The sequence below is a fragment of the Onychostruthus taczanowskii genome, unplaced genomic scaffold (assembly GCF_017590055.1).
Source record: "Onychostruthus taczanowskii isolate IOZ18803 unplaced genomic scaffold, ASM1759005v1 scaffold20, whole genome shotgun sequence".
Taxonomy (NCBI): domain Eukaryota; kingdom Metazoa; phylum Chordata; class Aves; order Passeriformes; family Passeridae; genus Onychostruthus; species Onychostruthus taczanowskii.
In genome coordinates, this window is record NW_024499240.1 from 10186457 (window position 1) to 10212793 (window position 26337).

At 44.0% G+C, this 26337-nt stretch overlaps 1 protein-coding gene across 1 annotated transcript in view; it reads right to left on the reverse strand.

Annotated features, from left to right (window-relative positions):
• The window catches only part of KLF7 (Kruppel like factor 7), a 66147-nt gene that overhangs the window by 31712 nt on the left and 8098 nt on the right, over nt 1-26337 (reverse strand). Inside the window, exon 2 of the mRNA XM_041403637.1 lies at nt 3062-3674. Coding sequence (XP_041259571.1) covers nt 3062-3674 — 613 coding nt within the window. The remainder of the gene's footprint in view (nt 1-3061; nt 3675-26337) is intronic.

Sequence of the window (26337 nt, forward strand, 5' to 3'; positions counted from 1 at the left end):
CCCAGCCCATGGCTTCTTGTTTTCATGGCCTGCAGTAAATCCCTTTGATCCAGCAAGTGGACTTTGCACGTGCAAGCTGAGTGACCAGCCCACATTGCCTCTGTGCCGGTGAACCCCACACTGGGAGCTCTTTGTCTGCCGGGCGCTCACACCCCTTTCACAGAGCCCACACTGGCAGGCTGCTCTCGCATGACACACTAACAAACCACCAGCCAAAGGAAAATATCTTGCAATAATTTCAGACCCTCTGACTAAGCCAAGTGGCTACTAGCCATTGGCACTGCTGGGTGCATTTGCAACCCACAGCACACTCAGTTCAGGCATGAAAAAAACAAAGCACCCATGGAGAAAAAGGCTCCTAGTCCCATGCCCTGAAGGCTGCATGGGAAAGGACACAGCCCTGACATTTATAATTCAGTCCCAAATATCCATAGTTACTCCTCTCTGTCCCACGTCTTTAACAGAGCTCCCTGGGGCGAACCCCACTGAAGAGGTCAGTGTGAACACATTAGATGTCTCGATTGTACCAGCTCTGATTTAAGGCATCCAGCAGTCAGTGCGTTTTTAGGGAACAGAACATGCAAGCAGTATGAAGAGTCTGAATGACTTTGTGCTCCGAACTCAAATAAGCTGTTTAGGTAAGCCTATCACACTCCTTCCCTCGATTTACTCAGGCTGCTGGCAGGTTGTAAATGTTCACAGGTATTTAGACAATCTGCTTTCCACAGACAAAATGAGAGACAGGTTTCCTGCATCAAAGATGTGTTTTAACAAGGCTGCATTCAGTTCTCATCACAAAGGGTAACCATGCTTTCTACAAAGCTGTGCATAGCTAGGACATGGGTAGGGGCAGGGCAGCTTTGCAGCTGTTAGGACAGGAGAGATCATCACTCCAAGCTTGTATTCCCTCTTCATTTTGCCTTCCTGCTTTCCTAACAACCTAAGGACATGGTGAATGGAAACAGAAACACTCCCATAATTTGGGGCTTTTTAAACCACTGACGATTTAACTGGCAAGATCAGAGGAGTAGCTGATCGCACCAGGTGAGGAGCTGGGAATGGGAGGTCTGGGTTCTGCACCCAGGCAGCTGCAGTCTCATCATCTGATAAAGGTCTTCCCTATCTGCCAGAGAAGGCAGACGTGCCTTTCTCACCACATCAAGCACTGCTGTGGATGGGCAGGCTCAGCACGTCATGGCACCACGTACAATCCAAGGCTATTCAACAGAAAGATCACAGGGCCAGTGAGAAACGTTTCTCATTGTGGGTTAATTGTAAAATGTAAGATTTCATATGGTAATGTTAGAGGGGAAAGGTTTTGGCCTCAGAAAATTCAACCAGGCCTAAGGTTGGGTTCAAAAGCATGCAAACTCTTACAAGATTTTGATACCAAAGGGTAAAGGTGCTGAGAAATTAGAAGTTTTTATAAGTCCTCCTCATGACTCCTTTTCCATATTCCCATTTTGCATGACAACACCAGGAAAACTTCACAAGTTCACCCTTTCCACACTATGTATCCGTGAATAACCTCAGGAAAAGCTGTGTAAGACCCATCACTTCCAGCTTGAGAATGAACATGGGGGTCATATCTGAACAGACAAGATCACTGGGTCAACAGCTCTCACACTCTTCATTTGCTGTTTCATGGAAGCTCCATCATGTGCTGGAAGGCCTTGGCTGGGATGTCCCACTGGCCAGCCCCAGCAGGGAGAAGCCCTCACAGCAGCATTGGCGCTACAAGGAACCAACATTCTGACCATGTTGATGCTGATTTTAAAATTATTGTACTACTTTCACTGGCTTTCAAATCACTGAATCACAGGTGAGGTCACTCCTGGCAAGGCAGCTATCCCCAGTAAAAGCACTAGAAAACCCATATAAAAAGATCAATGCCTTTTATGTCTTACTATGATTTATACTTCAGACCATGTAACTTTTACAGTGCTGCTAGTATGTGATGGATGCAGCTCTCTTAACAACCCACATATTTATCTGATTTACTGTGTTGGTCCAACGTGTTATTTTCTACCTTGCAAGAACAACCTTGCTTCTAGGAATCTGCCTGCACGATAAGATCGTGAACTAAATGTGCAGTTATTGTAAGAGACCACACATTTTACAGTAAAATTGAGAAAACTGATTATAGCAATCCCTCTGGAAACAAGAATAATCACATGATAAGACAGTGCTAATGGGAATTTATCATCTCTCATCACGTGTGAAGCTTAGAACAAAGCAGCAACGTGTGTGAACTGCATAGCTATTAATGCCAGTGAATACCAGCTGAAGAGCTGCTGGGGACTATGAAGAAATGAGAAAAGGGAATCTGAACAGCCAGCCTAAGCCAATTCAGTATGCTTCAACCAGCTTACACACAGATATATATATATATATATAACATTCGTAAATGTTACCCAAAATAACAGCCTCACACCTATCCATACATTTCCCCCTCTACCTACATTATTTCATCCAAACTCCATGTCATTCTTGTATTTGTTCTCACTATATTTTAGCACAGAAGTCCAAGATCATGAGTATCTGAAGGGTATGTGCCTCTGCATGTCTGCACATATACACAGTGCCTCATGCACAGATTATTCCTAAACCACATATTTAAGATCTGAAACACTTTCTCTTTCTCCCATACAAAAGGCACCAAAAACCTACCCACGCTATTTTCTATTTGAAGAAAATAACACTTCACTAAACTTTACATTTTTAAAGTTGTCTTGGGGAAGTGAGTGCCAAAAACCCAAAGTGACATGCACATAGCTTTAACATGAATGATACATTTACATCCCTTAAGTATCCTAACATTACTCTGCATCAGGCCCCATAAGACATATGAAACCCCAACAGGTTAATGGTAGATGGTGAACTCCTCTGTTCTACTGAATAATGGTACATTTGCTGGGCTATCGTATTTTCCACTGCCCTGTTTTATAGATAGAAGCTTGGACTTTCAAAAGAGATTTTTTTTTTTCCCTAAATGAGAATAAAAAGAGATGGTTACTGGTAGGTGGCAGGACAAGATGAGAGAAGCACCCTGCATAAGTACCTGTATGAGTCCTCTGGTGAGCCTTTAAGTGGGAGCTCTTTGTATAAACTTTCCGGCACCCATTAAATTGACAGCGATGAACCCTCTTCTTGTTTTCTGGGGATGCTTCTGTCCCTGTACCTCCTTGCTCACTGTCACTTTGCCCACTTTTTATTGTCCCCGCAGTCGCTGTTGCTACACCCACTTTCACAGAGCTGAGTGAAGTTTTCTTGGCTACCAGTTTCAACGTCACTGTGCCATCCACTGCTGAGAGAGTCTGTGGGGTTTTCACGAGGTGGCGGCTGAGCTCCGGAGAGGAAGGGGGGGTTAATGAGGTTACTGCATTGAGCTGGGCCTGGTTGACGGCTGTGTAGCCTTCTGTGGAAGAGCTGGTGGACTGCGAGCTGAGGCACGTCTCAGACAGCAGTTTGTCACGGGAGAGGATAATGTCCATGTTGGCGCTTTTGTCACACGTACTCGTCTCCACTGGTAAAAGGATGGGGTCCAGCCGTCGGATGTTGTCCTCTGCGTCTGGGGCTGAGGAGGCATGAAGGAAGCAGTCCAAATCCTCACCAAAGGTCTCAGAGATCTTCCGTGGTTCAGTCTGAAGGTATCGCTCCAACTCCAGGCATGTCTGCAGAAGGGAAAGGGAGAGGGGAGGGAGAGAAATCGCTGTTAGAGAGAGGTTACAGCACAGCTGCCACCGAGGGCAGGAGAACCTGGTCCAGAGGCGTTCCAAGACAGCATTCATCAACACCAACATCTTCTGGTGAGATAGTCACACACTGGAAGGCATGAGGATTTGGCACTTGTTTGAGGCTGCTCAGAGATAGTCTGGGAATAGCCACATACGGTAGCAGGTATTATACTAGAAGTGAAGATACAACAACCAGAAAGTATCCACTACATTTTCATTAAAGTCTGTACATTGTTCCATGGGCACCAGGGCCTTCCCAACTTAAAGTATGATCTGTCACTTCCATATGAAACTATCCTAATAGACTCATCATTTGGCACGTACAAACAAAAAAGTCACCTCTCCAAATAACTGCTTCCTCTTCCTTCACAAACATTAACTTTCTCTCCAAATTTAACTCACTGTAGTTGGCTGGGGCCTAATCTTCCTTAACACAATTCTGAAGCATGCCATTTTAAGATAGGAGGTAGAGAAGCTTTCAGTGGGACCACAGCTTGTTTAAAGGGCCTGAGAGAAGGAAAGGTGACAGAAAAAAAGGGTGACAGAGGGAGTTTTGGCATATCTGGTCAAATGGAGCTTCCTGTGTACAGGACGCTAGACTTGCACACAAACACACACTCACCCCTTTAAAAGTAGTTGAAGTTGCAGTCAAAGAGGCTGTCACATAAAAATGTGCTCCAGCACCTCCACAGCAGTGATTATCAGCACAAGGATGGGATGAAGCTCCTATGTCAATGTGCCTTATTATGAAGTGTCCTGAGCTTGCACCAATAAAGCCTTCAGCCACCAAAGCACTGCCCCAGCGTCCTCCACAGCCAACATCAAAAACTTTTATTGCTTATAGAGAACCATCTGCTGTAGTTTCAGGAGCTTTTAATGGAGTTTATTAGCACTGTTTTTCATTTCTTGCAGCTTGAAAGGATAGCTGGTTTAATACCACCACTGTGATTTCACAGGGCATGGAGAAAGAGACATTCTAACTAATACATTTTAGAAACCTCTAAAAACTACTCCTCAGAGAACACTTCTACCAATATTAAGAAAGGGGCTTTAGTCAAAAAATTTTTAATCTATGGGAGCTTGAGCACTTCTCAATCTGGAGAGTCCAGCATCTGATCAAGAAATAAAAGCTTCATATGGCCAGAAGAGAGACAAAGACTTCTGCCTTCTGAGTACAAAGGTCCCATCAACAGGAATGTAAGAAGGCCCCACTGACAGCTCTCTAGGAACTGGCAGGTAATTTGAGATTATTACTTTCAAAGCTCCCACGAAACAACACTGCTGGTTGCAGATACAACGTGGTGGGATGATTTTCGAGTTCACAACAAAATCTGTGACACTGTTGTTTATTTTTTAAATAATAGCTGATTATAGATCTGAGCGGCAGAGATGGACAAAAAGCAACAGAACAGAATATATGCAGGTGAGACTTGCTATACTTTAGCAGGTATGTTACATTCAGAGGTATGAGACTGTCTGTACACAGGCCTGGGCGTAGGACACATCAATTGTACTTGCCTTAGCAACCTTTCCATTTTCTTTATAAGGTGCATTTCTGGGACCATGAGAAACAGCTTTAGCTGGGAGTCTGGTCTCTCCCCAGATAAATCCTAATGGGTTTTGGGAGAAGCTTTCCAACATGCCACATAGTCTTTCAGTAATAACCCCCACCACCAGGAGAGGTAATGCTTTTGAGTTCTTCACATCATGTAATTTGGGCTTTCTGGTCCACTTAGTCTTCATCCAATGGGGCAGAAACAGGTTTAGGGACCAAATAAATAAAAGGCTTCCAAAGGAAAGAGCAAGCATAATCACAAATTAGGGGTGGAAAGGGGGAGGGCAGCAGCAGGGAGAAGAGACAAGGACTCAAGGCCATTAAATCTGATGACAGTGACATGAAATTTCAATTGCTGTGGGATCAGAAAGCTGCATGCCAGCTCTGGGCTGCCCATGGCGGGGAGGCAAGCAGGAGGTGCTTCTCCTTTAAGGCATCACTACCCCATGACAACAATAGTGGGCCTGACAGTTTTTCCAGCTTCACCATTAATTTTCCATAAAGAGCGGTTTCTCGATGAGCCTTTTCAGGCAGAGCCTGATGCTTCACAAACCTGTAATTATTCCTGGCTCCCCCCTCCCGCAGCCACTGCACCTGTGCCATTTCAAGACACCAGCTGGTCATGTCTTGCCTTCTGCCTCTGAAATCCAAAACCAGATGATCAAGCCCATCTCCCCATAGAAGGGGGGAGAAAAACAACTCAAAGAAACAATGTAATGCAGTCCCTCCCACCCACCCCCCTCAGCCTCTCCACCAAGTCAATAGCAGGGAAGAGCCTAGCAACTGCTGAGCCAGAAAAGCCCTGCACCTAATCTGCATGGCAGACAAAGCCTGGCGAGGGGTTATGGCCACAGCCCTTCCTTTACCTCCTGCCAGGGCCCTACCTGCTGCTGCTGCACCTTTTTTTTGGTGGCAGAAACAAAGAATCTTTCCCCATATGCACTTCCCAGCTTATTCCAAGTACCTTATGCGACCTTCTCTTCTGGTGGTCCCAATCTCCCAGGGAGCGGTGAGGAAGGGTTTAGAAACCAGCCTGCTTTCTTCACTCTTTGCCCTGGCATGACAATTTTTAGTCCAACTAAGCCCACCACCTAGTCTTAAGCACTGACCTAGAGAAACCAGTCAGGATGAGACCACCAAGGTCCCCACTCCCAGCTGGCGGGCCACTAGGAGGAGCAGAAAAGTTCTTTGGTCTTCATTCCCACAAAGCTATTTACCACTGAGCACATCAAAAACCAAAAACTAGTGGTTTTTTTTGTTTGTTTATTGGGGTTTTTTTTGTGGGAGGAGCAGGACCACTATCTACAGAGACACAAACCCAAACTGCTGAATTCAGATGATGGTGAATCCCTATAGATCTCCATTTCCACTACCAGCCTGGTAGGAAAATAGTTCAAGACTATCTCAGACAGGAGTGAGCTGCTCTTGTCATGCTCTTATCAAAGTTCTGCTGGACGTGCAGCTTCTCCTCAGCACTGGTGCAAGAGAGGGAGCTTTGTGTAACACATGCAGTACACCACACCTGGCAGGAAGTCCCACTACCCTTTAGTTGCTACACTGCAGGTAACATGGTGGGTATGAAACTTTCTTATCCAGTGCCTGTATGATACATAGCAATAAAGACTTTAAAAATTGCAAAGGGAAGAAGAAGATGGCTCCCTTCAGGAAAAAAAGAAGAAGATCCATAAGACTGCTGTTGGCTGTCAAGCCAGTTCCAGTGGCTAAGGATAAAAAAGTGTGACCCACTAATTCAACCCATCTGCCCTGATTAATGAGAGTTATTCTTCTTGCACCTTGCTCCTCAATTTAACCAGTTAAAAAAAGTGATGATTCATGGCTGACAAATAATACGATGTGACTTTGTGAGACCCCATATACTTGAAGGAAGCCAGATGGAAAAGGACAACCGTTTGGCATGTGGACAATCCTGTCAAGGCCTTTGTCTGATTTTTCCGTTTCAGATAACAATTGCAAAAAGTCTCACTTCCCCAGCAGAGGAACAGCTCCATCACCTGCAAGAAATGCTATGTGTTCCCTCCCAGTAACTCAAAACGTCTCTTTGTTCCCCATATTACACTATCATCCAGGCCCTCTGGGGCACATGTAGTGTCAGAATACATGTAAACTGCACACCATGACACTTCCATGTGCAGTACCAGATCCTTCACACAGTACAAGACAGCCACTGTAGAGCTGTCCCATGCCTGCTAAGGACCTCCTTCTTGTTAGTCCTTTCAGAGTTTGCAGTGCGCTGGTCCAGGAAAATTCAGTGCTCAGTACATTTGTCAATTGAGAAAGGTATGACCTCTAATCTAGTTGGATTCTTACCTCTAAAGCTCATTTACTGAAAGTAAAGATTATTTATGAAACACATTGAGTATGCTCACCACTATGAAATAAAACACAAGAGAAATCCAGTGTGTGCCTCTGACAGCAGAGATGTGAAACATGTACCATTTTCAGCAGAGCTTAGTACTCACCTAACTCTACAGCCAGCAGAAATCAAGATAGTTTTGCCACTAACTGCAACAAGAAGACAAACCTCAGACTCTGCAATGCCTCCCAGACTTGAAGACACTTGATGTGGTTCAGAGTCTGTATCTTAAGGTGTCTACCAGCTATCCAGGTTAAAGTTGACCCAGAACATTCAAAATCCAGACATGAAGGAACTGGACTCATCACTCATGATGTTGATGTTTGACTTCATCTCTCTCCCGAGAGAGGAACCAGAAGGAAGGTTCTAGCTGGCACCACCACCATCATCAATGTGCCAAGCCTCAAGGCAGTGTATCTCCCCCTCAGAGAATGACAGGGGAAAGACATGCCCAAAGGCCAGGAGCCTTTGCAGGGACACAAGTTTGGCATCTAGGCTCAGGTCCAGACAGCCCTGGAAAACCTAATTCCATCTGATGAACCAAAATATACTCCTAGTTCTCAGGGTGTAAATCTAAACTTGCCCCAATGAAATGCAAAGAACTAGTCTTGGTTGACAGCCATGTTATGTACTGGAATTTCACCCATACATACAGATTTTTGAAAAATAACAGGTCGCTTGAGAAGCACCTGCCCACATTGTGAAGTCTTTAAAGCACTCAAACTTCTGGGTGTTTTGCACAGGTAAAGATAGGACAATATCTCAACAGCAGAGTTCTGTCAAGGGTAAAAAAAAAAAGTCCAAACACTTATAATAATTTGAGGACAGAACATCAGGGAAGGCACTGTATCACTATGTTCATTGGCTTCCTCTGTTTTATTGATGCTGAAGTATTTTATAATGTCTTGATTCTGAATTTTTCTAGCAGATCATCAGAAGTTCCTATCTGGAAGTGCTAGTTACTTCTAAGTGCCATTTTACTGCAGATATAATTGGACATCAAGCACTGAACTTGGAAGTTATCCAAAACCTAATTAGGAAGTTGGATACTTAGATCAGGCTGTGACAGAAAATGAAAATGTCTAATGCAGCTGACAAGCAGGTCTGATCTACCAGGTCTGTTTACAATACTTGAAAGGATTCTCTTTGTAATTTACACAAGCAACGCAGAGTTACACATGCAATAGTGAAGGTCAAATTTCAACTTCCATCATGACCCCATTGCTTTCCACTGGCATGTAAAAGAGGGGTCTCATCTGTAAAAAATGGTGAAAATATCAAGACTGCATTGAAGGAGGAACTGTCTCCAACTGAAGACAGCCCAAAACAGTGACAGTAAGGTCAGTGACAGTAAGGTAGTGCCACTGCTGTTCCCTCATGCTCAGAGCAAACAGTGGCAGCAGGTCCAGTGCCCAGTATCAGTGTTTCATTGTGCACCAAAACAGCAAAAGCTCTGAGCGACACCGACACTTGCACTGCTGATAGCACAGGCAGAAATTGAACTGGATATTGTGGGGCAGCCCTGAAGTTAAGAGGAATAAGACATTCAAAACTCACCTGCCTCCCCTGAAATGCCATGCTATTTTTTATCCTTAACCCCAAAACAAGACTTGAACGATGGATCTTCTTCCCACTGCCAAAAGCCTTCATTACTTCCTGAACAACAACAACAAAGCCCAGTACTCTTGCCCATCTATTCCAAGATTGTCATCTGTTCCCCCCCAGCTGCCAAAACCTCCAGCTTTTCCTCTTGGCAACTTTTACTGGGCAGTTGCTAGTCATGAAAAAGCTGCAGCACATCAGAAGCTTAACATTTGGGACAGAATAAAATAAACAGAGTTTTAGTATTAAAATAAGTAGTTTTGCAAAATACACTTGAGAAAAATGGAAAACTGCAGCCTGAAATGGAATATATAAGAAAGTTTCAAGCAATAGCAAATAATTTCTATTGCAAAGGTTTTAAGACAAAACTAGTCACATGTCAGCGCATCTTGCCTATGTGTTATATAGTTCATTGGAAAAAAAAAAAGAGAGCTAAAACCAATTTTCAGGTACAACAATAAGATACTTATTGACAGCTAACTTGCAGTACATATTTGTATGCATGTTCCTAATCCGTTGTATATACTAAGGAAATCAAGTTAACTGGATGCTTAACCAACAGGCTTTTGCCAAGTGCAAAAAGCAAGCACAGGCACAGCCAGCAAAGAAAGATCATATGATATGCAAAGTCTTGTCTTCCTGTGGTAAGTTCAACATACGCCTGAGCACCAGGCAATCCTCCCCTAACACCATCCGAACGGGTCACAGCAGCCACCAGTCTGAAATGGACAAGTCTGTTAATTCTTGACTGCCTTACACAGGACTGAAGTCTCTGTTTGGTAATTTCTTCAATACAATAATGGACTGTGCCCATTCTCCCTCTTGGTCTCAGCCCAAAGAATGAGCGTTAAGGAAGTGTATGTAGCCAAACCAGCCCATTCACTGCTATTCATGCACAACAGCACTCTCAATAAACTCTCCTACCATGACCCAAACGGCTTTCTCCCTGGATCTTCTCCTCTTATACTTCTTCAGAGTGTTAGAAATGCTGAAATCAGAATCCTCAACTGCATTCAGCAAAGATAATTTCAAAGTAAATATGTGGATATAAAGGACAGAATCACTACTTTCATATAAACATGACTCATTTTCCTGTTGCTCTGGGGCATGATGTAACCAGAGTTATCAAATATTTTAACCAGACTCTAAAGATCAAAAGATCAAAATCAACTTTACCAGAAATTACCAATTTTCACCAGCAGAAATGGGAGATAAAAAATTTCTTAAATAGGAAAAAAGTCTGAACCCACAACTCTAACCAAGGAGTAAAAATCAGGCTTTGTTCCCTAATTTGATGATAATGAAATACATCTTTATCTAACTAATATTCTTTTGAACAGACAAGCCGAATTTTTTCAATAAAAATCTGTGGTATTTGGGCCTTAAGCATAGAGAATGGCAGTGCACTGGTTATGAGATACTTAACAAAGGACTGCAGCTAAGCATGGCTGAATTTGATAGGCATCTAGATAGGGAAAAAAAAAAGTATGAAAGAAATCTGCAAACACTGAACCAGGGCTTTGGAGGGCTTTTGTTGTTTTTTGTTGTTTTTTTTTGGACTGTTTAATAAAGACAGAAAAAATATCTGTGACCAGTCACAACAACAAAAAATAGCATCAATGTCAGCAAAGGATTAAGGATAGCCAAATCAAGAATTCAAAAGTGCAAGCAATCCATTGTGCTAGTATCAAAATATGATAAAAGCCATGTGTGCTGGCACACCACCACATACCCTGCATGCTGCCATACAGTCAAGTCAGCAAGTAGCCTTACAATGACCATTTGAAACATTATATATAAAGTAAGAATGTTTAAAAATGTTTCTGAAGAGAGCATTTATTTATATAACAACATTGGATGGCTTTGAGTGAGCTGGCTAGTGGCCCTCACTGCAAACTTTTCTCCAAACTTCATCAAGCCTGTATTTAACCTGTTGTCATCCAGTTTGGAAGCAGCTTTGGTTTAGCATTATAAACAGCAAAAAAGCACAATTAGTTCCTTGAATTGTCAATCCTAGCTTCCACTGAAATCAAAGGATCAGGTTCAAAGCATGCCCCCAGAGTGTGATAAACTTCTCACAGGAAATGGATACGCAAGAGCAAATGCTGACGATTGTGGAATGTACAAAGCAGAGCAATATTTTAGGTCTTGATCCTCAATTAAGATTCATCCTTACAAAGTATTGCAGGGGAGTTGCACAGCAGAATTGGATTCCTTGTAATTACTCTGGTTAGGTTCATGAATGAAAAAATGCATTCTTTAGAGACATTTTATTAACATCCAGAGGTATCTTAACATTTCTTTCTCAACAGCTGACACAAACGTGTACAGCAGTTGCGTTCACGCACTCTCAGGCAACAGCACGCTCATAAGCACAGTCTGTCACAAGGAGCTTATTAAAGCAAACCTGGAGAAGAGATGTGATCAATACACTCAGTATACACACGTTTCCCAAGAATCCTGGCTTGTGAGTCATCTCGTCTGCTCTGACCTAAAAATATATTAAACAAGAGGATGCATAACACTGAATTCCTAACCCCAAACGTGCAATTCCTCATGCTGACTTTGTGTGATCAACATTTTTCTGCTGGGACTACTGTGTCTACCCTGTACATGACGCCCATTCATTATCACATCTCAGGGCTCAAAAAATCTTTTGTATGTTCTCTTTTGTATTATTTTTGGCTGTGGGGAGGAAGAGGTGGGGACCTGTCTGGGAAACAGGAAGCAGGAGGGAAATGCGTTGGAGAATAAGGGCAGAACAAAAAAGAATAAAAGAACATTTATACCATTCCTAAAGGATAATAAACATATAGGACCAAAGCCTGCCTCCAGCCATGTGGGGAGCAGTGGGCTGTTTGCCTGAAGTTTAGTCTTTATTGGGAGCACAGCAACTGTCCAAGTGCATTTACAAAAAGTCATTTGCTGCTTTTTTCTTTGATTTCCTTTTAATCATTTGGGTAATTTGTTATCTTACATGAGCAAGAAGATGCGTGTGCCACTGTGATAAATACGCCAATCTGGGCAAGGAAAAGAGAAGACAACAGATTTGAGTTTTGCTGTTGCACCAAGAAAAAAAAAATTCAGACTAGAAACAAAGTGATGGGAAGCACAACCGGATTCTCAGTAGGGGTAAATCAGCACAGAGCAGCCCCGATTTCATGGTTCCTGTTTACATCAGCTTGGGACCTTGCCAACACTCAAAATCCATGAAATGCTGCTCTTGATTAGCACTACTTAACTCTGTGGCTTACATTAAAAAGAATTCAGCATGTTTTTTGATGGCTGGAGATGGTTATTTTCTATCACAAGTCTTGTCTACTTTATTAGGGACAGTGTGACCTAAATGGAAAAATAGGAAGAATTTAAAAACAACAACTCTGAGATATCCTGTTGCTTGGATTTGTTTCTTGTCTCTGTCTCTCTTTTTTTAAAGTTTGGGTCCTCTATAAGAGCTATTCACAAACTGGTTTCTGCCACTTCTAGGCCAGGGTTTTCATCATCTATGCACAGAAACAACAGCCTCCATATTTGAATGTCCCATTGCAGGTAAATGTGCATATCACTCTAAAGCCTGGTGCCTTCCAAAGGATACTACATTACAGTCAAAGGTGTTTTTCCATTGCTTTTCATTTCTACACTGCTCTGCCAAGGCTCTTGCTCCAAAACCCTTAGCCACCAGGGATTTTGATCAGCCTCAAAATCTCACAAGCAGGGGACTCAGGCTATTACACACCCTGATAAAAGCAGCATGGTCCTCTTTAACAGCAATCAGTGAGAGCACACTGGTTAAGAGCCTGCCAGTATTGGCTCAAATGCTCAGCAGCAACCCAGGCAGCCACTCACAGGCATCTGGGATCTGTATCCCCAAAATGCATTAGATCCAAAAAAAGAGAGGGGATCTGGCCCAGCCTTTTGTGGATATCATTAGCAGCACGAGGTGCGCTGTCAGAACTGGGCGAGGCACTGCTCACTCCCCGTGAAAGGATCCCAGCTCAGCCTCATGGCAGCTCCCAGCAGGCTGTACGGTACTGGCTGCACATGGCACGGGAAGCCAGGAGATCCCATTAAGGGCCCTGCCATTTGCTGGCTTGAGCAAGCTCAGCAGGTCAGACCCCAGCTGCTCAGAGTCAGCACACCCCTGTGAGCCAATTGACACAACCACAGCTCGCACGCTGCCTCACTTGCTTCAGTCTGTTGACTGTGGACACCCACCCAGTTGTTATGATTTTAATATGCTGCAATATGAAAGTGCTATTTCAGGACAAAGTTATTAATAGCAAAGCAGCCAGAAAATAGTCTAGAAGGAATGCAATGTTTTGGCATTCCTGGAAGATAGGATGACTTCCCAGCATCCAAGAAACCACCAGGGTTAATTCAAGATGTTCCTATGCACAAGCCTGTCTTTTGTCACTGCATGATAAGCCATCATGACATAATTTCATAGGACCTGCACGCTGCAGCAGTCCACAGAGACTACAATGCAGAAAGGCACGGAAGTTGGTACTTTGTTACTCTAAGTAGGCTGGTGAAAAGCAGAGGCTGGGTGCTGTGACAAAGCATCAGTAGGAACAGGTTAGGAAAAGCTCTACTCTTCCGGAAGGACAAGGATGGAACAGGACCTGTTTAAGCCCTTCTCAGAAACCTGTCTGCCTCCAGGACCTCAGAGAGGCCCTAATTTTCAACCTCTCTTCCCTTATCAGCACTCTTTCCTTTCCTTGTTTATTCATACTGCATTTCTTCAGCAATATTCTTTACTTGGGCAGGAGCTTCATAGTCAAGGCAAGTCACTGTACCTTCTCAGGTTCTCTTTTAAACCTTCTGTTTCTCCTGCAAAAATATCCTTGGAAATGCGTTGGAGAATACTGTGGAAAACACCAGATCCTGATTCATTTGTGTTGGCAACTTTCCCCCTACAATTAAATGGGAGGGTCCAAATTAATTCCAGGTGCATCCCTGAGCACCAACACTCAGCAACACCTTGCAGAGATGATACCACAGAAAGGCATCTCTCCACTGGCAGGGCTCTTGGCATCCCTTCTGCCTGCACCCACACCACTGAGAGGCTCTCTGTATGGCTTTCAGCTTTACAGCCCCATCCTTAAGTATCCTCCTTGAGCAAACCAAATGAAACTCAGCATTGCATCTTTCCCTAAAAGGAAAAGGACCAGATGATGATGGCAGGAATTGGAAGATGTCATGCTCACAGCCCTACAGCATTACCCACTAAACCACCATCGAGAGCTCCAGCTCACTACTGAGAATGCATTGCAGGGAACTGCAGTCCCCCACCACACTCCAAAAAGGAAACAAACAAAACCCACTTACCAACAAGAAAAAGAGGAAACATATTGTAGTCATTATAAGCCCAGCAGTGGACATGTTATCTGGCTTAATTCCAACTTTGACATTTAAAAAATGTAGCTAGTTTACCTTAAGTGTCCTATTTTCCCCAGTTTCCCTTTTCTAGTCTACTTAAGTCCATACAGCATCTCCCAAGATAAGCCTGCCTTTGTGGGTTGGCTTTATATCACTCCTTCCCTCTATTGTCTTTCTGAGATGTGATGGAAGTCTCCAATGTCACAGCTTGGAAGACTACAGCCAAGTTCCTTGGCATGGTTTGCAGGAAGGGGACGGGCGGGAACTGAGGAAGGACAGCCTCTCTCTCCAGCTGCAGGAGAGGGGTCCTCTCATGGTACAGCCAATGCTTCCTGGCATTTTGTTTATCATTAACACTGTTTAACTAAAGCTGTTTTTTAGTAGCCCTCAAAGGTGGAGTCTGCAGCCAGCTCCTGTCATCCCAAACACTGCAGACCTCTGTCCCCATGCTTTGGTACAATCCCTGCAATTGCAAACATAAACATTATGTTCCTCCAAGTACAAATTACAGCTTTCAGGAACTGCAAAACCAAAATTTTATTTTGGTTATAAACATACAAAGGTAGCCTTTATGGTGGGAGAAGAGCCACATGTGAGACCACAGGCTGAGTCTTTGCTTCACAGGAACATTCCTGGGAGTACTCTGCTGCTTTACCTCCAACCAGCTCTGCTTCCCAAGTGTTTAGCTTCCCAAGGAGTTGCACTTCCCAAGCAGCTGCACTGTATTAGAGCTCAAGGGAAAGCCTTGTGGTGGCCTAGACTGCTGGAGTGATCTGCTTCAGTTCCTGCAGTGCAGGAACTCAGAGAGAGACAGAAACACACTCCAAGTGTGTTTCTTTAGCTCTAGCCAGCACCACTGGCAGCCTATGCATTCAGGATAACTTTCCAGGCACGCCTTGTGACTTGTTGTCACTCTGAGCCCCTGGAGGATACACGGCAGCAGTTTTGAACACATGGACTCTGCTCTGCACCTTGGAGGTGCTCTGACTGTCACCACAGCTTCAAGGGACTTCCTCCATTTCAAGTGTCTTCAACCCTTCCCTGCTCTGCAGATGTCCCATCACTACCCAGCATAAAGCTCCGACACCTGTCAAAGAAGCACGATACCAAATTGCTCCTCCAAGCCCCTGAGTACCCCAAGGCATTTCAGTCCTCCTGTCAAGCTTGCTAATGTGTCCCTTCTCTGCCACGAGTAATGATGCATTCCTGGAAGCAAAAACTGCATTAAAAGTCCTCTTTACATGTGAGCTAAGAGCTTTCTTTGTCTCATACCATTTTTACTCATAAATATAATATCAAGGTGATCGTGTTCTTCTCAGACTACTCAAGAGTGTTCTGTAAGTAAAACCTGCAATTGGCAATTTATCAGATGGAAAAATAAAAGCCACATTCAGTTTCCCCCCACACTTAAAAATGACCACGTGCAGTCTTTGAAGCAGTCCAATCTTTTTAACAAGGTCATGAATATCAGCTGAGGGCAGGCACAGGAGGAGAAATAAAACCATTCTGCACATGTTTTCTCTTCTGTGCTGTTTTTTTTACTGAGGTTTTGCTCACTTTCTAAGCAAAGAGGAAGCCTCTCCTGTTCCCATCACGCTGTGTTTATCCACATTCCAGCAATCAGTGGCTGCTCCTCCAGGCACTCTCCAAGGGCAAACAACTGGATCTTGCCACAATGCAATTTTGAACTTGAGCCACATTCAGCTGTGAGTGGGAGTGAGGTGGGAGCCCTGTGAGAAGCAGTGATAGAGGCAGTGGATGATGGGACAGCATGAAATCTTTTGAAAATGTTGCTCCTGCAGGCTTAGACAACAAGCACAGCACACCCTTTGCCTAGTGAAAGGCCTGGAAAATGCACTTTAGGAGGCAAGGCCTTAGGAGTCAAAATAAATCCTCCCAGATGTCCCTGGTGACAAAGCAGCCCAATTTGATCAATACAGCAGCATTACTAACACTGCACTGCCTTACATGAGGATAGTCATATGTTCTTGCCTCTGCTGAGAGTGGGGGAAGGGGTGCAAACTCCTACAACAATTCACAGGGGAAACGTCTCTCTCAAAATCATTAAGCCTGCATAAAGAATCTCTTACCCATTTTCATGGAAGCTGCTTTTTTGGGAGCTGCTTTTTTTGCGTTTCTGCTTCACTAGTATTGATCAAGCTTGGGTGGAATCCTAGAAATAGTATGTGCTTTATGGTTTTCTCAAAAAGAAATTCTGGTTTTAACAACTTAGAATCTCTGTCTTCAGGCTTTTGTTTCTGCAGCCATGAATACCCTCCATTGTGGGGGCTGGGTATAGACACAAATGTAGGTGTTTAACAACAGAAGGTAGGACTTGACTTAATGGTTAGCAAATATTTTTGAATTACTATGAGAATTAGCAATTAAGTGCATTTGGATTCAAGCAGAAGTAGTAGTAGCAAAAAGGCCTATCTCTGTATATATAGATACATACACATAGATCTTGCTGCTGCTCCTGAGACCCAACCAGAGTCACGACCTTTCTGTGTTTGGCTCTTGAGAAACACATTTACAGACACTTTTGGTAATTCGGGAATGACAAGAGAATGAGAAGGCACAGAAAAACAGTCCTAGCCTATCACCTGCTTAACCACAGCCAACAAATCTGAGAATTTTGTAAAAACTTGGTCCAGTGTGTGCCTGGTGACAAGTTTGCAGAAAACTAGAGAGGTACAACCCCTATATGCCAGGTGACTCAAACTGTATCAGAGAAGCTAAAGGCTAAGTGGTAGTAATGGCATGGGAGGAAGAAGTGACTAATAATAAACAAAAGTACAGCAAATAGCCTTTAAAACCATGAAAAATACCTTCTTACCCACAAAGACAGGTGTCACCCACTGCTGGGAAAAAAACCCTCCCACAGAAATGGTGCATCTGCACCAGCCACCTTTTTCCAGCACTCATCTGGGACAACACATTGTCAAAACCAGAAAACAACAGACTTGCTCCCTCTCCACTGGGAAGAAATCCTGCTGTTCTTTCCCTCTGCCACCTCTCCACCAAAAACCACTGAGACCATCAAATCCAAATCCTATACCATGAAGGTTAAAAATGCTGAGTTTGAGCACACCAGACCACCTCCACATTGCGTCTGGTAAGCATTTCTCACCAGAGAAGTGTGGTGCTGCTCAGAGCTGCTGGCACAAAGTTCTTCCAGAAAGGGGTGCTGCAGAAGTGTCTAGACAGTCTAAAATTAAAAAGAACAACTTATATGACACTGCCCACTGTCTGCACAGCAGAGACAGATTCTCAGAGGGAGGAGTAAATAGCTGGGGCCATAATCGTAGCTAGTGGAGTCATCTTAATTTACACTAGGCAAGGATCTGGCCCAGAAAAATATTCCTGTAAACTTTGCAGCCAGAAATTCCTCTGCTAGACCACATTCCACCAGTCAAAACTGCCAGGGAAGACAATTGCAGAAATAATTTAATTAAAATGGAGATCAGGGAGCTGGTATCCTTTTCAAGCTCTGCTCTTGACTTCGTCTCTTCAACAACTGAGAGCTTGGGTGTCCCAGTTTCCCAGCCTGTAAAATCAGCATGCTACAGCTTCTCTGCTTTCTGAGGACAATGGCTGGGAAGCATCCTATCTGCTCAAAGCCCAACCATCAAATCAAACAGATATCTGAATGCTCTAAACCTTCAGGTCTTGGATGAAAGGGCATGTATTTTTCTCTGCTGAAACAGCTCTGTCGTTGCTCTTGGAAAATTTGATCTTTAAAAAGTCAACTTGCAAGTTTGGCTTCCAAGACTGTAGGTGTCAGGTTCTCTGACTTATTGGGGTACTGCTAAGGATTTTCACTGCTACAGACTGCTCAAACTTGCCAGCACAGTTCTGGTACTGAAGTAAGAGTCAAGCAGAGAGTACTGCTTTCGCACAATTTTGTCATTCATATTTTATTTCTGAACTTCCACTTTTGTTCTGATTAGCATCTGGGAGGACAGTGAATTTTCTGCATATTCAACTCTTTCAGGAAATTATTAGATGAAAAAAATACACCCAGGATACAGACCAGTGCAATCACATGATCAAGTCATAAGGATAGTGCCACGTGATGTCTCATTGTAGCAGGTCCTTTGTTTTCACTCCTCAATTTCTGTTAAAACATTTGGCTTTTTACTGGCCTGCAGAATCATTAGCAATGGCACATGGCTTAGGACCTGGTTTTTTACAGTCTTCATGTTCCACACAAAAATCCCTCACAGATACCCACAGCTTAAGAGCTTTTAGAATAAGGGGGAGGTAGACTACAGTTTCTGAGAAAAGTGTTCACAGAGGCAGAACCAAGCAAGAACCCAGAGAGCCCTGGTGCCTGCAGCCAGCTGTGTGCCCCACTGCTATTTGACGAGGCCCCACTGTTTTGTTATACCTCCAGCAGACCCTGCACGGAGCCAGCAGCTTCCCTCCACACAGGAAAGAAAGGGAATCACCCATCTTCTGAAACACCAGGAAAATATTTCTTTGTCCTGCAAGCAGCCCAAGCTGATTCAAAGGATGGTTAAGCAGCACAGTGGACAAACACAGCAGGAAGGCCCAGAGCCCAGGGTGTCCTGACAAGCAAATGGAGAGCACCTCACAGCCCAGAGCAGCTGAGGTTCATGTGTCCCCCTTCTATCCCTTCCCTGGCTCAGGCAGGCTCCTCTGCTTTATGTGAGGGGCTTTGGCAAATCCTTTTTTAAGGTGCATGGCCAGGGTGCGGGCAGCCACACTGCTCAAGGCCACTACAGTGGATAGTGGCAGAGTGGGGGGACCCTCCACAGGGACAACTGTGGGACCCCACTACTGATCACGGCATTTCAGGCAGCCTGCTCCCTGCCCACCTTGGAGCTACTCCCTTTCTGAAGAGCTATACAGCCCTTGGAAGGACCTGGACAGGCTGGAGAGATGGGCAGTGAAGAACAATCAGAAATTCCACAAAGGCAAGGTTCTACACCTGGGGAGAAACAACCCCCCACACCAGCACAGGCTGGGGCTTGCCTGCTGGAACAGCTCTGTGGGAAAGGACCCGGGGGTCCTGGTGGACAATGAGCTGTTCCTGAGCCATCAGTGAGCCCCTGTGGCCAAGAAGGCCAATGGGATCCTGGGGTGCATCAGGAAGAGCATTGCCAGCAGGTTGAGGGAGGTGATCCTGCCCTGCTGCTCAGCCCTGGTGAGGCACATCTGGAGTGCTGTGTCCAGTTCTGGAGAGACACGGAGCTCCTGGAGCCAGTCCAGAGGATGGCAACAAAGAGGATCAAGGAACTGGAGCAGAGCTCAAGGTTGTGGAGTCTCCCTCACTGGAGAAGAACCACCTGGACACAGCCCTGTGCTATGTGCTCCAGGATGACCCTGGATTAGACCAGATGACAGACTGTGGTTCCTTCCAACCTTACCCTCTCTGTCATTCTGTGAAGAGAAGGGTAGAGGTGTGCTGGGCACCCAAATTCAAGGAGCCTTTATTCTTCAACTATGGTCCAGGTTAAACACTGTTTCACATCCATCAACCACAAAGCCAGTGGTGTTTAACTAACTAACGAGCACACAGATACTTTTTCCCAATCAAAGGTCAACAATGCAGAGCAGCCCTAACAGCTTTTCCCAATACTAATACCACCCCACAGTTATATTTGTGCTTTTAGGCTCTTTAAAATGCTGAGATCTTTCATGACTCACTCTCAAAAGCCAGCACTTAGAACCAGCTACCATCAAGTCAAGTCATCAACACCAATTTGACTTCATCCCATTTAAAGTCTGTTTCATTAAACAAACAAACACAAATTTGGCATCATTTTTTTGTTTCCCTTTACTCTGATGGATCACAGCCCTTGTTATGAAAACATGCTTAATAAAAACAAATTGGAAAACTAAGGAAACTCATAAAAAGCTCTGATTGTGAAGAAAAGCAGAGAAAAGGGCTTAAGGAGGAAATGCTACATTTTTCTGTGATGCCAGCAGAAAGAGGCAGTTTATAGAGAAAACCACATAGTGGCAGGAAATAAATCCTTGAGACTGAATTTGGAAAAACACAAATTAATGCATTTATGGAAGAAACAGCAACACAACATGCACACCTAACACAAAGCAGAGATCCAGTAAGGCTGACAAGAGTCCTAGAACAGATAAGACACAGAGAAGACCAACATAGCTTTGAGAACACATTCTAAGCATCTGATACACAGGAAAACTTGAGGGAACAGAGAGATGGAAAGTATGACAAAACTCAAGAGGACATGCACCTTTATTACTATTTATCACGTCTGTTCTGCAGTCAGAGTTGTAATCTCCAGTCAATGAGCAGGAGTCTTATTTCACATTTAGATAAAAAATCCATGAAACAGGTAATATAGATGAAGATGGTGAAAAGCATCACAGCTTTGTGCAACTATGAATACAGTGAATCCAAACAAAGCACCAGACTTGCTCATGGAGAACAGAGAGAATATGGGAGGAAGAAGACTTGGGCAGCAAAAGACAAGAGTCTGTTAGGTATTCCTCCCCTAAAATAGGTTTTGGCACAGGCTTCCAAGGAATACAAGGCTTCACACCAGGTGGATTTCAAAGGACATTGGAAAGCACCACTGAGGCATATATTAAGAAATGGTACCTGGGCAGAATTTCATGATCTAACAGCTTCCAGAATGTGCTTGTTTTGCTCTGGGCGAGATCTGCTTATATGCAGTTTATTGCTGCTGGATGAAGAAAGAGACCAAAAATGCTTTTCATCATGTGCACCCTGCTCTTGAATCTCATTTTCCTTCAAAATTAGCCAGTAAAACCCACTTGCTGAACATAAGGTCTTCTCTGACCCTTCTCTAACCTTGGAGACCAAGCTGCAGTGAGAATGTTTCCTTTCCCCTGTGATATAACATAACATGACACAACATGACACAGACTCACACTGGATTCCAGCCAGAGGAGGAGGAAGACCCCGGTTCATGGGAGGAGGAAGACCCCACTTCCATGAACCTGGTCTCTCCTCTGAGACAACGTTTCCAACCTGACACACAGTACGTATGTGATGGATTCTCAAAATGAAATGTGTCTGGCCATCCCTGTGTGCACAAAGAGGGACCCTTCATGACTCATGTTTATACTGCGGCATTTCAACATCATTAAAACAGAGCAAAAAGGCCTCAAAAAGTACTTGTGTACAGAAGTGGATTTTAATGTCAAAAAGGCCACTCTGGTAATTCAGTCTCACCTCTGGATGACGTAGTTCACTGAAGTGCACAAAGAGCTCCCTTGAACACTCATTTATACGCATTTTCACTGTTAGATATGAAAGTCTGGGAATCTTCAGAATGGGAAAAAATCAGAATGGAAACCTTCCTTCTATCCATGCATTGAGACTTTCAAGAGACTTCTCTCACCTGTCATCATTTCACAGATGGGTATGACTGTCCTGGGGGAATCTGTGCCTACACCAGACATTATCCTACCTTGCACTGTTGGGAAGGCCACATTTAGCTCTTAGAGACATTTTCTAGTTCCCTCCCACACCCACATTTTCTTCATTTATAAAACCAGTGAAAACAAATCATGCTTCACCTTCAGTTTTATAGAGGGCAGCTCAGGACCTCTCATTCCTTCATGGAAAGAAAATTTCTTTCTGTACAGTTTCCATTATTTATTAGCTGAAGGTCGGGGGAGAAACGGTATTTATAGGATGCCTAAGGCCATGCTCACTATAAAACAGAGTACGTCAATATAGCTACAGCACAACTTAGTGGCCTGTTGTGCAATATTTTAAAAAATGTACTCTCTCATTGCAGCACTTCAGAGTATCTCCTCCCCAACACCAGTGAAAATACATTATTGAGAGCTATGGAGCAGCAAGATTGTTTTAATCAAATCATTAACATGGGTGTGCTGTTTTCTGCCCACATCCTGATATTTAGTCCAAGTCCTGACAAGATCTGGGATTTGTATAATCTATTCTCCTGAAAGGTGTCAAGTGACTTTGTGGACAGTGGGCCAGTGTAAATTCACTGTAACTTTGGCAGATCTGCACTCACTGACTGATCTGAAATCCCCAATGTGATGTGGATACTATTCTTTCCATTTACAAAGAGAAAAACTATTCACAACTGAATGCCAAAGGTCTCCTTGACCTTTTCTACTTAAAGAAATGGAAATGAGACAGAAATTCCCATCTTACACCATACTGGAACATCACCTGACCAGAGATGCAGCTTGCTCAAACAAAACTGCCTGAATGGTATTATGGCAGCACTCACTGCATGAAATAATTCACATGAGACTGTCCCAGTGAGGAGAAGCCTTCAACTTAGAGCTGCTTATATTATCCACTCAGGATAGGATAGTGCAGCTAGGGCACTCAGGACTTGGAACCACATACACTAGAGGTATTTAGGAGTAAGGAGCCACCCACGCCTTGCTTCCCTTGCTCTCCCTCAAATGTATTCTTACAAGAAATGCACTTCTCACATGAGAAAAAGAAATCCCAGCCTTTGTAGAGCTCTCTGCACCTACTGGCATTCTTCTCAGCCTTCAGAAACAATGCTGGGAAGTCACCCAGACAGTCACCTGTCTACCAAGTCTCTCACACCAGAAAGCAACTCTGCACTGGGATTCTTCTGTTCTCACTCCAACTACTGGGGTTTATTAATGTTTTAAACAAACCCCCAGAACTCAGAAAGCCCAAGACAAGTTAGGCACACTCAGTAAAGAGTATGTAAACTGGGCACCCTGAAACTTATTTGCCAGCATCTAAGAAAGAATAATAAAGGAATCACTCCCAGAAAACAGAAAACTGTCTTGAGTGAGCAGGAAATCAAGGCTGCCTGAAGAGAAAGCATCAGCTTTGCAGCCAGCTCAGAAGTACAGTGTGGTGCCAAGGCACTCATACTATCTTTTAAACCCCCAGATTCTGAGGGGGTTTAAGCACACAACTTCATCCAGGAGGCACTGGAGACATGTATTTTAGCCTGTGTCTGGAAGGTTTCAATCTGTAACCAATGTAACAAGCACCAAAGCTCCCACTGACCTTAACTGACTTGTTCCCTCTAAAAAAGCCCTTCAGGTGAAACTAAGTCCTTCCGTTTTCAAACATTGCCTACAAGAATCTTTCTTTGCGCTTTGAAAACACAGGAGAGGTAAGAGAAGTACCAGTAAGAGAAGTCTACACTGTTTCCCTGCAGTTAAAAGTAGGAAACTTCTCCAGGTGACATCCACTTACCCTGAAATTCTCAACTCTGAAAGAAAAACACCTTACAAGCTCTTCCACTGGGTCACATCACTTAAAGCAGTCTGCCTTGTCCTCCAAGATACTGGAGACCTCCAAAACTCTAAATGCTTTCTTCCTCTCGTCTGACCAGACAGAAGCACGCCTTACTCTCCCTATTTGACTTGAACACCCCTACTTTTTCACAGATTTTTTAGAACCCCAACTCTCAGAGACTTCTGCTTACGCCAGAACCACCTTTCTCAGCACCAAAGCCAAGCCCCCAGTTTCCCTGACTGCCATGAACATAACTGAACACTACTCTGAGAGATGAAAATGCAAAAACAAATAGAAGAAACACCTACCTTGGTAAGGATCTGATGTACAGCAACCTTCAGATGATCACAACCACTCTGAGGTGCTGCCATAGCTTATGAACAATTGGGGGAGGACTGTGACACCATCAGAATGAACTGGGACAGCAGCATCAGGTGGAGACAGAAAAGAGGTACTTTACCCAAACTGACTGTATTCTCAAATCAGTCCAGTGCTCTTTGCTTCTCCCTTATTACCTTAAAATGTAGACAAATTTAAAAATAAAAACAAAAGACACCGAAGTTCATCCCTATCTGATCTAGACACTAATGAGGGAGGCTTTTTCCACTGGCAATAATTTTCCACTGTGCAGCAAATGCAGTCTTTCCACCGTCCACGTGTCAGAAACAAAGCCACTTCTGGCCTGATGCTTTCCATATGAAACACTAGATCCCATCTTTCTTCTCCTCTCTGTTTTCCTCCTTTCCATACTTAATTACTCACACAGCAGCTGTAGTAGGTTGCAGATGAGCGAAATGTTTTCTTCAAAGCAGCACAAATTTTCCAGGCTGACAGGGAAGGCCAAAAGAAAGACAAGAAAAAACAAAACCCCAACAAGAATTATTTAGTACTTTTCACCAGCCTGAAGCAGGCAGCAAGCTCTGCAGGCCTGGCACACTTCAAACCACTGCACAGCCACAGGAAAAGACCAAAGTCCCTGAGCCACTGAGCCCGCCCTGCACCCAGGGATGAGGGGCACCTCATGTGCAGAATGCAGCAGTAAGCCAGAGGTGCCAAGGCAGGGCGACTGCACTGACTCCAAACTGGCACAGCACCTCACTGGCAGCAGCTGAGCAAAGGAGAGAGGAGAAACCAGCAGCTGCCAGGAGAGAAGGAACACGTGTGATTGCACTGCTTTTGTGCATCTTGTGTATCAAGAGGCTTTGCCATGCCCTGCCCTGAGGAAGGGAGGGCAGCACCCAGGTAAGAGACCAGAAGTATCCAGACACTGCTCGCAGCATCTCATAATGCTGTGGATGCAATTCTCCAAAGATGCAACAGTCACAGGATGCAGACAGACTGGATACCTTTGACTAACCAAATTGCTAATAGCTGGGGAAAATTAATCAACTTTTAGGGGTGGAAGACCTGAAATGAAAAGCTAAAATTGACAACAAAGTGGAAGATGTCACCCAAACTAAGTCTCTCACACTGAAAAGTGCCAGGCCCTCAGGAAATTCCAGTAAGTACAACTAATTGAAAGATTTCTACCAAATGTTCTCAGAAAATAAATACATTTTTGCCCAATCTTTTATTGGAATATATATTCATTTTGGAGTCAACATGTTATCCACTGAAATGTCACACATCCAAGATGTAATCTGTAAGGGCAGACTTGAATCAAGCAACACAGTGACTCAAATCTGGGTCTCACACCTAAGTGTGATGTGTGTTTTGGGTGTAAAAAGTAAGCAGACAGGAGCACCTCTCACCCCCTTCTACTCTGCCACCCAATGAACAATTTTCACCGTGGCCTTTGATCACTAGAACCTTTGTTTTCCATCCAGCCCTGGTGGAAAACAAAGGCAGGCGATTAAAGGCAGTCTGTACTTCACCCCCACCAGCACAAAGCAATTCAGCACAATGCTGATTCCCCTCCTGGGCTGGAGCAAGGCAAGTCAGCAGAAATTGCAAATGTTCAAAACCCAAGAACTCTCCTTATAGAGGGAAGTGGACTTTGCCCACTCAAGAGTCAGGATTAAAACCAAATGCCCAACACCATGGTAGCCTATTAGTAGTGAAAGCATTTTTTAAATCTAATTTACTTGTCCTGACACATGCCTTTTTTCTCACTGCACAATCTAAATAAACATTTTTCACTGTGATTCCCAGTCACTTCAGTGGTCCCAGAAGAAGGCTACAGTGACAGAGCTGCAAAAGCAGAAGGTGGGCCAGATGATCCTGTCCAAAAAACACAAACCCTGTTTCCAGGGCTTTTTGGATTATCTAGATGGAGATATTTCCATTGATTGCAGTTTCTGTCAGAAACTACCTTAGAAAGGTCCTTTACGGTCAAACATCAACCCTATGTCAGCATCCCTTTAAAACTGACCTTCTGAGGCTACAGGTTTAAAGGGCAGGATTTGTAAATCAAGACTCTAATTGGAATGTCTCAGAAGAGTCTCTCACA